The 16,492-nt window shown below is 37.6% G+C and overlaps 1 protein-coding gene and 1 long non-coding RNA gene across 2 annotated transcripts in view; one reads left to right on the top strand and one right to left on the bottom strand.

Moving 5' to 3' along the window:
* Positions 1 to 1,289: 1,289 nt before the first annotated feature.
* LOC116668560 lies at positions 1,290 to 15,973 on the top strand. The gene is made up of 3 exons (XR_004325701.1): positions 1,290 to 3,697; positions 4,055 to 4,163; positions 15,861 to 15,973. It is a non-coding gene; the product is annotated as an uncharacterized LOC116668560 (long non-coding RNA).
* SPART (spartin) overlaps positions 4,842 to 16,492 on the bottom strand; it is a 31,987-nt gene continuing 20,336 nt past the window's right edge. Inside the window, 5 exon segments of the mRNA XM_006182647.3 lie at positions 4,842 to 6,479; positions 6,481 to 6,493; positions 13,218 to 13,308; positions 13,385 to 13,543; positions 14,539 to 14,733. Coding sequence (XP_006182709.2) covers positions 6,222 to 6,479; positions 6,481 to 6,493; positions 13,218 to 13,308; positions 13,385 to 13,543; positions 14,539 to 14,733 — 716 coding nt within the window. The 3' untranslated portion in view covers positions 4,842 to 6,221.

Genomic DNA, 16,492 nt, shown 5'->3' with positions numbered 1-16,492 from the left:
AACTTGTTTATCTATTTTATGTAGTTAGTATCTTCAAATCTTGAACTCCCAATTTATCCCTTCCCACCCCTTTCTCCCTTGGTAACCAGAAGTTTATTTTAGATGTCTATAAGTCTGTTTCTGTTTTATAAATAAGTTAATTTGTGTCTTTTTTTTTTTTTTTTAAGATTCCACATATGAATGATATAAGGTCTGTGGGTTTGTTTCTGGGCTCTCTATTCTGCTCCATTGATCCATATGTCTGTTTTTATGCCAATACCACACTTTTGATTACTGTAGCTCTGTAGTATTGTCTGAAATCTGGGAGGGTTATTCCTCCTGCTTCATTCTTTTTCTTCAGTATTGCTTTAGCAATTCTGGGTCTTTTGTGTATTCCATATAAATTTTAGGATTATTTGTTCTAGTTCTGTGAAAACTGTCCTGGGTAATTTTCTAGGGATCACATTAAACCCTAGATTGCTCTGGGTGATATGGCCATCTTAACAATATTAATTCTTCCAATCTAAGAGCATGGAATATCTTTCCATTTCTTTAAGTCATCTTTAATTTCCTTAATCAGTGTTTTGTAGTTCTCCATATGTAAGTCTTTCATCTCCTTGGTCAGATTTATTCCTAAGTATTTTGTTGGATGCAGTTTTAAAGGGGATTATTTCTTTACTTTCTTTTTTTTTTTTTTTGGTATTTCACTGTTAGTGTAAAGAAATGCTACTGATTTGTGTATGTTAATCTTATATCCTTCAACCTTGCTGAATTCTTTTATCAACTCTAGTAGATTTTGTGTGGAGCTTTTAGGGTTTTCTATATATAGTATCATGTCATCTGCATAAAGTGACAGTTTTACTTCTTCTCTTCCAATTTGGATCCTTTTTATTTCTTTTTCTTGTCTAATTGCTGTGGCTATGACTTTTGATACTATGTGGAATAGAAGTAGTGAGGATGGGCATCCTTGTCTTGTTCCAGATTTTAGTGGGAAGATTTCACTTTGTCACTGTTGAGTTATTATGCTGGCTGTGGGTTTGTCATAAAAGCTTTTATTATGTTGAGATATGTTCCCTCTATACCCACTTTGGTAAGAGTTTTTGAATTTTATCAGATCTTTTTCTGCATCTATTGAGATGATCATATGATTTTTGTCCTTTCTTTTGTTGATGTGGTATATCACCTTGATTGATTTGCATATGTTGAACCATCCTTGTGCTCCTGGGATGAATCCAACTTGATCATGATGTATGCTCTTTTTTATTTGTTGTTGGATTCTGTTTGCTAATATTTTGTAGAGGGTTTTTGCACTGTGTTCATCAGTGATATAGGCCTGTAATTTTCTTTCTTTCTTTCTTGTTATAGTCACAAGGAGAGGCGAGCTTATGGTCCTATTACTCCGCCATCTTGACTGAAAAAAATCTAGTCTGCTTTTGACAGCATTTATCTCAGCTTTTATCTCAGCAGTTGAGTTTTCTTATTTTAATTGGCTCCTCTCTTTAGTTTCTATTTCCTTTTTATAGCATTCAGCATTTCTATTGATAGTCTCTCTTATTTCCTTCAGTGCTCTTATCACCTCCTTTTTGAATTCAGATTATAGTAGACTGTTGAGGCCTATTTCATTGTTCATTCTTTCAGGGGACTTTGTTTTTTTAATTGGGAGTGGTTCCTTTGTGTCTTCATTTTACTTGTATTTCTTTATGAATTTAGGAGTAACAGTTATCTACTGTGGTCTTAAACAGTTGTTGTTGTTGTTGTTGTTGTTGTTTAGAGTGGGAACATCCCTGTGTCATGTTCCTGTCTAATAATTTTGTTGTGAAGGCTGTTTTTTAGAATGGATGGTTGCCACATCTTTCCTCCATGTGTGCTGGCTGTTATCCCCTTGATTGAGAGTGTGGTTTGTGTTGTGGTGACCAAAGCCTGCCCTAGTTGTTGAGCAGGGCCTCCTCTTTGCTGTGGTTGTCATAGCCCTGCCAAATACCACATTTGCTCCCCTGTTGGTGGAATAGAGGCTGCTACACGTTTCTGAGCTGTGGTGTGGTAGGCGGGATTGGCGCACTCCCACTAGAAGAGGACCCACTGAGCATTTCTCCACAGATGTTTCCCAGGAAGTGCCCTCTGTGGTGGTGTCTGTCACTTGTTATGTGGGCTTACAAAGTACATTTTGTTGATGCTGCTCTTTTCGCCACCTCAGCTGTGGTAACGTTGACAACCCGGTCTGGTGTCCCCCAGCTTCTGTGCCTGCAGACCCCCCAGTGCAGACCCACAAACGCTAGGAAGTAAGAGATGCTGTTGTGCATGTGCAGTCACACACCTGGTTCCACCGTGTGCCATGGGGTCACCCAGACCCCATTCCTGGGCCCACATATGGTAGGCAGGCCTGCTCTTAAAGCCAAACCCACCACCACTGTGGGCCAGAACTCCACTCCTTTGTCTCAGAGGCATGGCTCCAACGTAGTGGGACCTCTGGCTTTGGATTCAGGTTTCAGCCCTTCCGCTGCCCAGGAGCCGTGCGCCGGTGATTGTGCCCCTCCAGAGCAAACCGAGAAGATGGCTGTGTCTGAACCCTGCCTCTCTTCTTGTGAGAGCACGTGCCTGCAATGGTGCCAAGTAATGCCCTCTGGGCTGTCGGTGTAGGCGGCTATGACCTAGTTGAGTTGCGCCCCTCCCCACCACACGCACCATTAGTGGTGCTTTCCATGGGGGTCCCAGGCTGTTCTGTTCTGCACACTGCAGCCTCAGACTGCACCACACTCCAGTGGCCTGAGGCTGCCTCTGCGCGGTCAGCCCCAGTCCTCTAGCTGGGCTACTCTGGGGATGCGCCAGGCTCAAGCAGCCAGCCCCGGCCCAGCCCCGCTGGCTCGCTTATCAGGTTAGGGATTACAGGGAACCTTTCTGGTTTCTCAGTTCTGTCTGCCGAGTGGCTGCTGCTTTCTCCTACCAGCCTCCGGAGCTTCCTGTCCCCTCTGACCTCCCTGCTGTAGAGGTGGCGTCCCAGAGTGAGGGCGCTTCTCCTCCTTTGCTGCTCCCTCCCTAGGGGGCAGGTCCTGCACCAATTTCCTTTTTTTTTTTTCTTCTACTGGTTTTTGTGAGGATTTTCTTGAATTTCCAATATGAGATATTCTGACAAAGTTCAGTAGGTATTCTGTATGATTTGTTCTGTATGTAAGTGTAGATTTTGCCGTATTCACAGGAGAGGGTGAGCTAGGCGTCTGTTGGTCCCTCCTTTCTGAAGCATGTGTGACCTCTTCTTTCATACTGTTCCCTTCTACCCTGGGAAAGTTACTTAACCTCTCTATACCTCAGTCTCCTATTCTGTAAAGTGAAGACTGGAATGGTATACATAAGAATGTTGTGAGGTTAAAATGAGTGATCTGTGTGACAGCACTCAGAACACAGCTGGTTCACAGTAAGCATTACAGAAGTACCAGCAATCATCACTTCTCTAGCTAGTAGGGTCCTAGAGGAACTGCCAGAAAACTACCCAGTACAGCGTGGGGCAGTGACAGTCTGCGGGGGCAAAGGAAGGAAACACTCTGGTAGATACTGAGAACTCTTGTTTTTCCAGATAATAAACTCGTTGCATCTCAGAAAGCCACGGAGAGCTAGATGATGGGCCTGTAACAAATGAAAACTGGGCTAAGAAGCTGTGATGGTTAATTTTGTCAGCTTGACTGGGCAACAGGGTGTCCGGACATTTGGCCAAATGTTAATCTGGGTGAGTAGACTGAGTAAAGCACACTGCCCTCCCTAAAATGGGTGGGACTCATCCAATCAATTGAAGGCCCGAATGGAACAAAGGGCTAAGAGGGAACTCTTCCTGCCTGACTGCTTTAGTTGGTATATTGGTCTTTTCTGGTCTTCAAACTCAGACTGAACCATGAGCACTCTGGGGTTCTCAGGCCTTCAGACTTGAATGGAGCAGCTCTCCTGCGTCTCCAGCTCACTGACTGCAGCCCTGGGGCCTTCTCAGCCTCCACAGTTGCATGAACCAATTCCTTATAATAAACATTGGTTCTATTTCTCTGGAGAACTCTAATAATATAGAAGCTATACTTACCAAAATTTTGTCTAGCTATTGATCTGAAGAGGCAACCCACGACCACATGCACAGAGTGGAATGAATTGAAATGGACAACTAGATTCCTGCTGACAAATCCAATTTTGCTGACTTCTGCTCTAAGGTAATTTTTAAATATTTTGGCTCCACTATTTGTCATTCTGATACAGAAAAAAATGGGGCATGAGAGGATGGCCATGTTCTAGGTCCCAGGCAAGTTCCTGGGATGTGCCCCATCAAGTGAGGGTCCTTGGCTTCCCACAGGAAAGAATTCAAGAGCGAGCCATAGTTGAGTGAAAGTAAATTTATTCTGAGATGCACACTCCGTAGACCGAGTGTCAGCCATCTCAGAAGGCCCGAGAGGCCGTGAGGTGGGCAGGTGGGGGAGTGTTTGAAGTCAAAGTAGAAACACACTCCATAGAAGAGTGCAGGCCATCTAGGAAGGTGGAGAGGCCATGCAGTGCTATTTTGCTAGTTTTTAATGGGTTCGGTTATTTCATTTGCTAACAAGTGAAGGATTATTCCAGACACTCTGGGGAAGGGGGGGGGGATTCCCAGGAATTGAGCCACTGCCTTCTTTTTGACCTTTCATGGTTAGCTTTGAATTGTCATGGCACCTGTGGGAGTGCCATTTACCATGCTATTATTTTACAGTGAGCATATAATGACGTTCAAGGTCCACTGTAAGTCAGATCTATCACCATCTTGGTGCTAACTGATGTGTCATATGGCTGTGCCCTGCCCCTTTCCTTCCTGTCTCAATTCTACCTAAACCTAAATAAGGCAGAGACTGACTGGAAGCTATTTACCAATCCAGTTTTATTTCCATTTTAACAACTAGTACATTATCCTTGGCCCTAGGGAAAAGCTCCACCAATTCTGTGTTCAAACCTGTTCAGTTCTCAAACACAAACCTGTGAATGTATCTGAGGCCAAGTAATTCAAAGACAGTTTATTCACAAAGTGCATTCTTTAGTTTCAAATAAAGTCTAATAAACGGAATAGCAACTGGAAGTTTAGAAAGATTAGAACAGCAACTGGAGGTTCAGAAGTATTAGACTATACTACGAAAACCAATACCAGCCTTTTAAAATCACTAAATAAAAACAGAATGCCATTAGCTATTTACTTACATATTTGTAGCTTATAGGTCTGTGAATATCCTGTCTTCTGCCAAAGTGGACACTGTTCTGCCCACCCACCATTGTTTAAGCCTAAAATCTTCACATTTTTTTAGCCAAACTGAATAAAATCTTTCTAATAATTTAATTTATTGGCTTTTTAATATATAAAATTCCAATAACTAAAATCCCAAAATAAAAATTATTTACCATCCATAAATGCAACTGTTTATATTTGAGCTTGTATTAAATTTTAGCCTTTTGAAAAACTTAACAGAAGTAGACACGGTAAAAGTGATTACTTTTTTGTCCGATTACGCTGCTTTGAATTTAGATACAGTACCAACCATACCCCCAAATTTCCTAGGCTCCTAATAGATCAATCTATTACAGTCTAAATCCAGACTTAAAAATCTGTTTGTATTCATTTTAAATCAAAAAGACCATCATATTTCCTAACAAAGAGATAAGCTAACATAATTTTATAGAACATTTTATTTTTCATGATTAGTCTATTCTTTGTTTTGAAAGTCTTTTAAATGTTATAATTCTTTTAGTTTATGATTACAGTTTTTGCTTAGCTTATACACTGAAAATTCCAACAAGCACCTAAAAAAAAATCCAGTTAGTGCAAAAAGAGGACACAATTTTAAGTTACTCTTCCCAATACAAATAGAACTAAGATTACGGAACGCCAAATTTTATGTAAATATATAATTTCCTACTTTGCTTTCTAAAAGACAGCAAATACAAAAATAGTTTAACATTAGGTTTAATAAGGTTTATATAGCACATCTATTATTCTTATTTTAACTGCAAAAATATTTTAGCCACATTTAGGGAAAAAATCAGAGTGTAACTATTTCTAAAGGTGAGATCCAAGAATACTGATTCTTTGCCTTGTAAGTAGGATACATGCTATAAAGAGCTTTGGAAATAGTCACTTTGTAGGAATGAATACATTTTAAAAATCCTGGTTAATCTGTGCAGAATTCCACACGTGCCTAACAAAACTGCATCCATCTGTAAGGCTTTGGTATAGGCAATTCACAGCACTTCCGTCATTTGTCTTTCTTCTTTGCCCCATTCTTCTCTAGGTCCTCTGTCTGCTCATCTTTCTCCCCTTTCATGCTTACACTTGCTCCTCTTTGATTTTCCCCCTTAGAATTATCAACTATTTTATAGTCCTCAAGGAGTGTGTGTCCCGTTTGTTTTGCAGTTTTCTTCACCATTGCTTTGATGCCAATGTTGTCAATATTGTAGGCAGTTACACCAACATTGATGGCAGAATCTACTGCATTGTGTGTAGCTTCTCCTGCAGGTATGCCCATATCTTTAAAGAAAGAAAGTATGATGAGATTACAAACATAAATTAAAGTCTTCTGAATTAGTATTAAATAAGTCACGTTATCCTTGAAAAGCAAAATCAAAGGTCAAGTTCAATTTAATTAATAATTTAAAACACAGTAAAGAATAAAATCACACTGTGCCAAGGCTGTATTCTCTGTTAGCAAAAACACTGTGACAATAAACTGAGGCTGAGATTAATGTAATGAAGACTGTTTATGTTGAAGAATAAATGTAAATTGTAATCAAGGTTGTTAGTCATTATTTCCTTTTTTATCTTCCTGAAATATTAAGAGAATTTTCATTGAAACAACTGTAGGACACAAAGAATTGAGAGTCACTATACACAGTTTTGAGTTCTACCTTAACTAGACTAGACTTTGGTATAGTTTTTTGAACTACTGGAATCTGAGTTTGCCTTTAAGCAGAGATTCTACAACACTCCTCCTCACTCCACTCCACTCCCTGCAGACTCCCTGGCCGCCTTGCTGTTCTCTGAACCCACCAAGCACACGTGTGCCGCCCTGTGACCTTTGCACTGGCTGGTATCTGCCTAGACTACTCTCACTCCAGGTATCCACATGGTTAACTGCCTCACTTTTTTCAAGTCAGCTCTTATCCTCTGGGTCTATCCTATTTTCATAGCCTTATCCCACATGCCCCACCTGGCTGGCAATCAATCCTCCCTTAAACTGCTTTCTTCTATAACTTAATGCCTGCTACAAACTGTGTAACTTTTTAACACCCACTGTTTTTGCTTTGCTTATTGTTTGTCTCACCAGAATATAAACCCCATTAGAGAAGCAACTCTTTGCTTTATTCATTAATGCATCTTAAGTACTTAGAACAATACCTGACATCTAGTATTTGTTGAATGAGTGAAATGGTAAGTCCTATTCTATCCCACCTCAGAGTTTCTTGAGCATCACTTGAATAAAAAAGGGCTTGGGAAATTATGAAGTCCATACAAAAGTAGTCATTACTGACCACACTCAATACTGCTGATGGTGTTTATAATACCATTTCCATAGAACATACAATTTGAGATCTTATATAAGGACACTAAAACCTACCCTACTTCTTGTCTTACTCTTTACCTTCTTTAAGTACTAGGCTTTTAAAGCTTTTCTTGTCCATAAGTTTCCCCAAATAGAGGATCACTTAAACAACAAACAAGAACAAAAAGGCAAAATTTTACAGTTTTCTACAGGACACACTGAAATTTCCTATGTGCTTTGTGACTGGTATCTGGACACTTTTCACTAACACTGGACCTGTCCTCTGAATTAACAAGTCCTCTATTATTATTAGCCTGGCCTAGAACAGTGGTTTGTGATCCTACTGGCTTGTTTATGCTTGGTTTTTTCCCAGCTGCACTGCTAGAAATACATGCAACAGTCTTGTTGTGCTCCTGAATGACATTTCATTCTGCCCTTCGCCTCATGTTTAACCAGCCAGAGCACAGCACAGCCTACACCTATCAAAGCTGACATCTGTGCCACTCTTGATTTTACCCGACAGAAAAAATTCTATTTTCTGCCAGTCCCTGTTGCTTTGCAACCCCTCAGCGTTCCACAGGATTTGCTGATGTTGCAGAAGACATGGGGCCTTCTTCACAGTCAACCACGCCCCAGGCACAAACGCGATCACCAGGTGGAAATGGCTAAGACTCAGAGAGAAAAAGGGGCGGTGGCAGTTTCAGCACTGGAAGTGTGCCCACAATGCAAGCAGGCTTCTCTCAGGCCTTCTCTCTCCAGGACTGTGTTAGCTGCAAGGAAGTGACATAGTAACTTAAGAATGTGACCATATCTGTGTTTTCAAGTACGGGAAATCCTCCAGATTCATAAACTTCCACTTCTGAGTATCTGGAATGTTTCCTAATTCCAATTCCTCTAACTGCACTCATGGTATTTCTACATGCAATGCAATTCTAAAGACCACATTATTTTTAATAATGTACTGAAAAAGGAGTCTGCCTTGGTACCCTGATTTTACATACTGAGTAACACTACCAATTGAATAATAGTAAAAAAAAATGAATATAAAGAACACTCTAAGTCAGTCAGTGGGATTCAATTTTCAATTTGAATGAGACTTTTCAGTAAATTCTCCAGTGCATTCAGTACTATAAACCAAAACAGCACACTGGCACTGATGCTAGATTTCACTAATTATAGCAAAATTTCAGTCACAACTTTCTAATAAATCTGCCTAAAATTCAATTTACATGCAGCCTTCAGGACTGTTCTCAGAAATATTAACCTTAAATATTTTACATAGAAATAGCTTATTAGTCTATCAAGGGCAGACGGGTGGTGGCTAATTTATGAAGAATCTTGTAGGTAAAGCTGAAGAATTTAAACTTTATTTTGAAATCAAATAGGAGAATGGCACAACCAAATCTTTGTTTTAGAAAGATCTAATGCAGACTGCATCGTGAGCTGTAAGGGTTTAAGTGACCAGAGACAGAGGAACTGGTTAGGAAACAAGTTGTGAGCTGGATGAAAAATGAAAATCTATTCTGGTGGTAATGAGGCTAGAGTGAAAGGGATGGAAATAAAAAAACAACATAGACTTGGTGACTGAATGGCTGTAGTGAAATGTATGAGCCTGAAGATTAAAAGGTAAGAGGAAACATGGATTTGAGAGTTCCTGAGATACAGGTGGTAATTGTAGCCACAGATATAGATGACATCCACAAAAAGTAGAAAAGGGAGTATGGAGTAAAACCTTAGAACCAACATTTAACAACTAGGTGTGGAAAACAACCACCCTGAGAAGGGTCCGGTAAGACAAAACTGAAAGGCGAAAAATGACAATACGGTAAGAGCTGTAGACAGCTGACCCACCAATCTTAATAAGCATTAAATCTTGGAGCAATATAAGCCGGGAGGAAAGGCTTTAACAGTTAAGCATGTGATTAGACTTTACGAAAAACTGTGGGAAAAAAATGTAGATGTAAAAAAGGTATGTCTTTTAAATCTACAGATAACACAAAATGGAAGGCTAATTAATATGACACACATCAAAATCTGAAGCCAAAGGGACAGACTTAATGATGGATCAAAATCAACAAAGTACAATTAAACAAGTTCAAATGTAAAGTTCTTATTTAGGTACAAATATCAATTGTTCAAAATAAGACAAAGGTCCCGACTTAAAATAAAAGTTTCATTAAAAAAATAAAACAAATCCAAGTTTGATATGGGTCAATAAAGTAAGAGCAACTAAAAAGATACATAATCTTTGTCTTGTGTGCCATAGTTATCACACGCTAAATATGACCAAAACAAGGGAGGCAAATCCCATTGTATTTAATCTGGTCTCAACACCTCTGGAGAATTACATTCAATTCTGGGTTTCATATTTTGAGAACACTGATGAATGAAGGATCTGGAAACCATACTATACACAGAACTGTTAAACTTCTGAGTAGATGTGAAATAGCATTGGTTTTGGGTAATATGACATCTGCCAAAGGAGATACTCTCAAATGGATTTGAATTTGTCCCTTCACCCAGTGCAAATTTAAGGGGAATTTTAATCCCTAAAGGGAATCCCCTTTAATTAAAATTCAGTAAAATACTGTACCTTAAAAGAGCAAATTCCTTATAGAAAAATATTTTTGCTAAGCTTATTCTTCACAAATATGTATTCTAAGATAAAATATTACTGAGGGGAAAACAAAAATGCACCTAACTTACTAAAATTACATTATTTTCCTCTAAACAATTTAAAGTGGAAAAAAATGGAGCTTAAAGATGAAATTCAGAAGCTATGTAGAAGAGTGACAAATTATTTAATAGATACTATACTGCAGTTAATTATAGCAGGTTTAAAGTTACTTATTGCTTTTCATTATTCCTGTAGGCCTTCATGTTCCTAAATCTAAAATAGGACAGAAGTATTAATGTAACTGACAAAAATGAAGTCTTAATATTTCCTATAAATTTATCTAAAAACTTTAGGAGTGTAATTAATTATATAGATCCTTAGATAAATCATTCATAATCAATGAACATAGTCCTGAATCGTAATCAAAACCATTAAAGGCATGGAAAATACACTTCTCTAACACAATCTGCTTTTAAATGTACCTGAATGAAAAAAAGTCCTCTGTATTGCCTTATATGCCACCAGAGATCAGATAAAGAAGTTTATACGTGTTTTTTTCCTAAGCATAATGCATATAATTAAGGCAGATTTGAAACACTAATTGGGGGAATAACTTCTTATAGGAAGTAAGAATACAAATTTTCAAAAAATAATAAACCTTTATTATATGATCATCAATTGGATTAGAGTAGAAAAACACAAATGCTCATTCTCATTAAATGCTTTTCATTGTGTAAATAAATGTACATTTATAAATGTAAATAAATATAAATTTATGTAAATTATTGAGAACTAAATTAAATTCAGCTCTTCCAATTCTTCAGTGATAAATTTCACTGAGTTATTACTGGTTTAATACTTGCAGTTTCTTCTCCTAAAATGCAATTTCTACTTCTGAGTCAGATTATGCATAAGTGAGAAAACAGTATTTCTTGGACAAAACTTGTTATTCCCTACTGCCCCTCCCACTTTTCCAAGTTTCTAATTAAGTTACTGCTATGACTAAAGTATTCTTATAGTTAGAAATACAAACCTACTTAAATAACTTCTCACATGCTTTTTTTCAACTCCACGAATCTTTGGAGGAAAGGATAAAAATAGCAATATACACCATAATAGAAATAAATGAGCTCAGAACCACTGTTAAAATACCCTATTTATCATATTAAGTTCTCCTCACTAAGGACCAGAAATATAAAATCTACACCAAAATCCTGTACTTTCTAGTTATGTGAATCTCAAACCTTTAATAAGGTTCTACTTAATTGTACTTAGATATGCATTTTTTTCATTAAATAATCCACTTTTGGTCTAAAAGACACTTCTGACTTTCTCCTGCTCTTGCAGCAAAAGAAACTATTTTTCTAATTACTACTGACCCATCAAAGTCACCTGAAAGGCAGTAACAAAGAGTGAGTATTAGAGGGCAATGCTACGAGTAGCAAGAAGTGAGCTGGGAGTACTGGGTTTTACATTCCCATCAAAATTTCAGATCTACTCTGTATTTTCTTTTCCAAATCTTTTGGTAAAATTGACACTTGAAGATGATGTGCCATGCTGCTCTGATTTAAAGGTATGCATGCCTCAGACTGAGCAGATAAATCAACTTAGGCTGGAAATTCAGTGTGTATTTTCTAAACCAAAGGTAGTTTACTGTGGAAGTCTAAACACATGCTAGATAGTGGTGGGAAACAACTCTAGACACTAAACTTGCACAGACATCCCACCAAGGACAGTGGTGGCCCAGCACTGTTCCATGACACCGCATGACAGAGAGACTTAGCTTACACTATCACTTACTAAGGGTACAATCCTTAACAAGATATTCAACATCCTATGCTTCTGATTTTTCATCTACAAAATGGAGATAATAGTGTCAAAGATTAAATATGGAAAGCACTGAACACAATGTCTGACACATAAGTATGAACTCAAATATTGCCAGTGAGTAAATAATTAACACAACCAAGAGTTCAGAATGCCATCAATATTACTTTTTTCTTTCTAAACAAACATTAACTATTAAGATCTAAACTAATTAAAGGCTAAGAAAGAAACTCAAGTCCTTCACAGTGAATTTAATTTGTAGCCTTCTAGAACCTCTAAGACAGGATAAAGGGCTAAAATCAGAGATCCTGTTCTTCAGTCTCCGTCTTTCATACCACTTATCAGAGGTGCCTGGGCAAATCATTCATCTCTATGCCTCTGTATTTCTTAGTGGTATGTCTTCTCATACCATCTGTCCATCCCAATACAAAGGCACAGCGGTAGATTCAAATAAGGTATGACAAAATTTGAAGTTCTTTGTATATATAAGAGACCAGTATTAACAAAGTACAACAGCTTAGTTATAATTCAAGTTTTTCCCATCAAAACTATAGGCAAACATCACTCATCAAGAACATGCAGTAAAAACGTAAAATAATGCAATTTGCAGCAACATGGATGGACCTGAAGGTCATCATTCTAAGTGAAGTAAGCCAGAAAGAGAAAGAAAAATACCATATGATATCACTTGTATGCAGAATATAAAAAAAGACAAACTGAACTTATTTACAAAATAGAAACGGACTCACAGACATAGAGAACAGACTTATGGTTAGTGGGGGGTTAAGGGGGTGGGAAGGGATAAATTGGGAGTTCAAGATTTGCAGATACTAACTACTATATAAAAAATAAACAAGTTTATACTGTATAGCACAAGGAAATACATTCAATATCTTATATAGCCTATAATGAAAAAGAATGGAAGAATGAAAATGAATATATGCATGTATATGGATGACTGAAATATGCTGTACATCAGAAAAAAAATTAAATAATAAGCTATACAGAAACTCTGGGTATTTTTTATAAAATTAAATATATTCTTTGCATTAATGATGAACAAATATTTGTAACAATTAACAATATAAGGCAAAGTCACAGTAATTCTATTAATTTGCTAAAAAACTTATTCTTCTCCCTGTTTAAAAATATCAATTAAAAATCATTTTATCAGATACTTAGTAAGATTAACTACACATTTTAACTGTCCTAGAGTTTTACAAATGCTACAAGATATTTAGTTATTAAAATGATAAAATGCAACTTACTTGTATCTGACAGTTTGTACAGTTTCTGCTGAAACATTGTTAACAATGCATTTAGCTGCACATTCCAATCCCTGCCAGACAGTTGAAAATCCTGCAAATACATTCAAAAGTAAGTAAAACTAGCCCTAAGCAAACAGACCTTCCTAAATTTCTGAACCTTTATTTACCTTGAACACTACTTGCTGCTACAACCATAGCACCATCCAGTGTAGACTTCCCATTTCTGTCTTTTTTAAGAGATTCTGGAACAAGTTTGCTTCCATGCTTCTTGACATGTGGAGCTAACTCCTTTCCAACACAATTTGCTACAGTACAAACTCCATCAACTATATAACCATAAAAAAAAAAATTAGAAAAAAAGTATTCTCCCCATGATTTTATCATTCTTATTTAGCAGAATTCTCCCATGAGCATCTAAAACTGTTTTACTGTATAATGTTACCATTCCTATTTAAGGTTGAAAACAAGGCTGGTTATTTTTCAACCAAATGCTATTGTTTGGTAAAAGGATGTGTTTGCAGAGCTTACTGCCTCTTAAATATGTTTTTGGCAATTTGCTTAGAAGAAAATAAAATCATCCACCTTTTCCATCTGACTGCTGCCATGCAAGACTAGTACGTCCACTTTTCATGTTTTTTAGCTAAGTGTTTATTTGTATTTTTTCTCACAATCAGCAAATATTCACTGAAATAGTTCAAGTATTTAAGTCTATATAAAAGTAAACAAACCAAAAAATCTAGTTCAAAAGAATACCAAAAGATAATTTTACTAAATTTAATGACAATCCATTAAGGAGTTATCAGACTATCTTAAAACACCAAACTTAAGAGCTGTGATTCTCAAAGGAAAGGGGTGAGAAGCCTATTCCCAGGGAAGGCTGACACCAGAGTCACTAAGTCAGCTTTATTCAGAACAATACATCCCTCACGCTTGACTCTCAACTGCTATGAAGCGAGCTGTCCTTAAAAGAACTGTCATAGTCAAGAACAGCAAATACATTCCTTTTCAAAGGCACAGACACTCGCCTCTCCAACACATCAAAACAATCCTTAATCAGTGTTTACCAAACTTAATAGGCAGTAAGAATCACCTAGCGATCTTGTAAAAATGGAGATTCTGAATCCATCAGTGTGCCAAGTACCTAAAATATTTCTAAGGCTCTCAGGTTGATGTTGCTGGTCTACAGATCCCATCATGAGTAAGCAAGGCAAAACTGCTCTGTCTTAATTCTTTACTTTTAAAGTTAAATCAGATTTAGATTAACCTGGACTAACAGATTATTTTTAACTAAAAGAAATAAAGTCATTTAAAGTTACTTTACCCAGGAACTGGCTGACTTTTGCTGCTCCTCCGGTAGCCTGCTTTGCTATATAAAGTCCCTTGGTCACAGCTGGACTAACTTCCACTGGTTTTTCTTCTGGTTGAATCCGTTCTCGGAGTTTAGAAGCACCTTTCTGGATGGCTTTGCCAGTAAATTCAGCACCTTTGACTAAACCCCAACTCACCCAGGAAGCACCTTTTTAAATGAACATTTTAAATTGCACAAAATTAGGCTTGATTTTACCTTTAAACACTTTAACAAATAATTGATCAATAGGAAAAAAAAAAACCCAAAGATTTCAATGTTCAGATCCCAAACATGCCATAAATTTTCAAGCCAACTTTGTACTTACAGTGTTCTGCCTGGAATATATGTCTTTTCTAAGTAAACTCATCTTTCAGTACTTCACATATCACTCAGTAACAGCTCTGTATTAATCCATGCTGTCACTACAACTGGTAGGTATCTCTATACTTCACTTGGCACACTACACTACTGTTAGGGGTTAATTTTGGGGTTTGGTGCCATTAATATGGTATTTGGCTAGAGGACCCAGGTATCTTTGTTCTTTATGCCTTATCCAGGCACCAGTTTTCCCCCATAAGTCTTGAGAGAGATAGACACAAACCATGCAAACCAGAAACAACCACCTTTATCTCAAACACCAAGGCAGAACCCCTGCTGTTTGCTTTGGGCCACAGGCATAAGGGCAGGTGTCCCTGCTCCTTCCTTGATCCCAAATCCCTTGATCTCCTTTTTAATTCACAACTTAAGCCTGAACACAGACAGACACAAGAACTCCCAAACAATTCAGGAGATAAAAAATATGAGAGAAGAAAATTGAGAGGCCTAGATGGTTTGGTATTTCTCATGAGAGGAGGCCCTAGCCCTTTGCTTTTTCGCTCATGCTTCTTGCAGCAAGAATGAAAGAAGAGACTGTCAGAAAGAAAGCAGGATGACAGACTTCTCTAGAAGAGAAAGGCCTTGAGCCAGAGGGCATGTGGGGAAAGGAGGGAGGAGACGGGAGAATCAAGAAAATAAATAGGAGAACAGTTTCCCCTAAGGAACCCTCCCCTGGGGAGAGCTAACAATTTTAACTATCTCCTTTTGGGTTATACCCTGAAACAACGGGCTTTTAAAAATACTTAAGTATGTTCTCCCAAGGTCTGTGTTATGGTTTTTACGTAATTACTTCAGCTGTGAGTAAGAAGGCATTCATTGATGGAGGGAAGATCATACCCATTTATTTAAAAATGCTAATGAAAAGTGCCAAGTGGTAACTGATTAGAAGAACTGATGTGTTTCTTCTCTTCCTGTTTCAGACAACATGTCCACCTCCAGCTCCAACCCTGTCCCTACTGTCCAACCCTTGGGAGAGATCAGGTCTGAAACCCAGGCAAACAGATTTCAGCCAGGAGTTTCTCTAACAATAAAGGGATTGAAAATGTCTAACAAGAAAAAATTTATATGTGCTTTTGGAGTTAACTGATAGCTTGAAAAGTGTTAAGTAAAAAACAGCTGAACTTGAAGTTCAAGGAAGACTAGTAAATCATAAAATAAATGACAATGAACAAAGGAGAGCTCAAGCAGACTATACTCCTACAATGAAACTACATCACACAAGAGGGGTGGAGACTTTCAGAAAAATAAATGGAAATGAGATAAATGAAGTATCACAGGACTAATAAAGAGAAAAACTAAATGCAAATAATAAACAAGACGTCACCACGGGAGAACATAATACAGCTCATGCATTAAATCTGTAGAGGTGGCAATAGAAGGTAAGAAAATGTAGTATTTCATTGATAGCCATTAAGATCTTTTACATGGGCTGTGTAATGCCAGGCATAGATCTATTCTATCCACACACTCAATTAATGCTGAGATACAGCAGGCAGAGAATGAAGGCTGAATAAATGAGAGGTTGGCAGATGACTGAAAATGACCTAACTCA

This window comes from Camelus ferus, chromosome 14 (genome assembly GCF_009834535.1).
Source record: "Camelus ferus isolate YT-003-E chromosome 14, BCGSAC_Cfer_1.0, whole genome shotgun sequence".
Classification (NCBI taxonomy): Eukaryota; Metazoa; Chordata; class Mammalia; order Artiodactyla; family Camelidae; genus Camelus; species Camelus ferus.
This window is presented reverse-complemented; position numbering and strand designations above follow the sequence as displayed.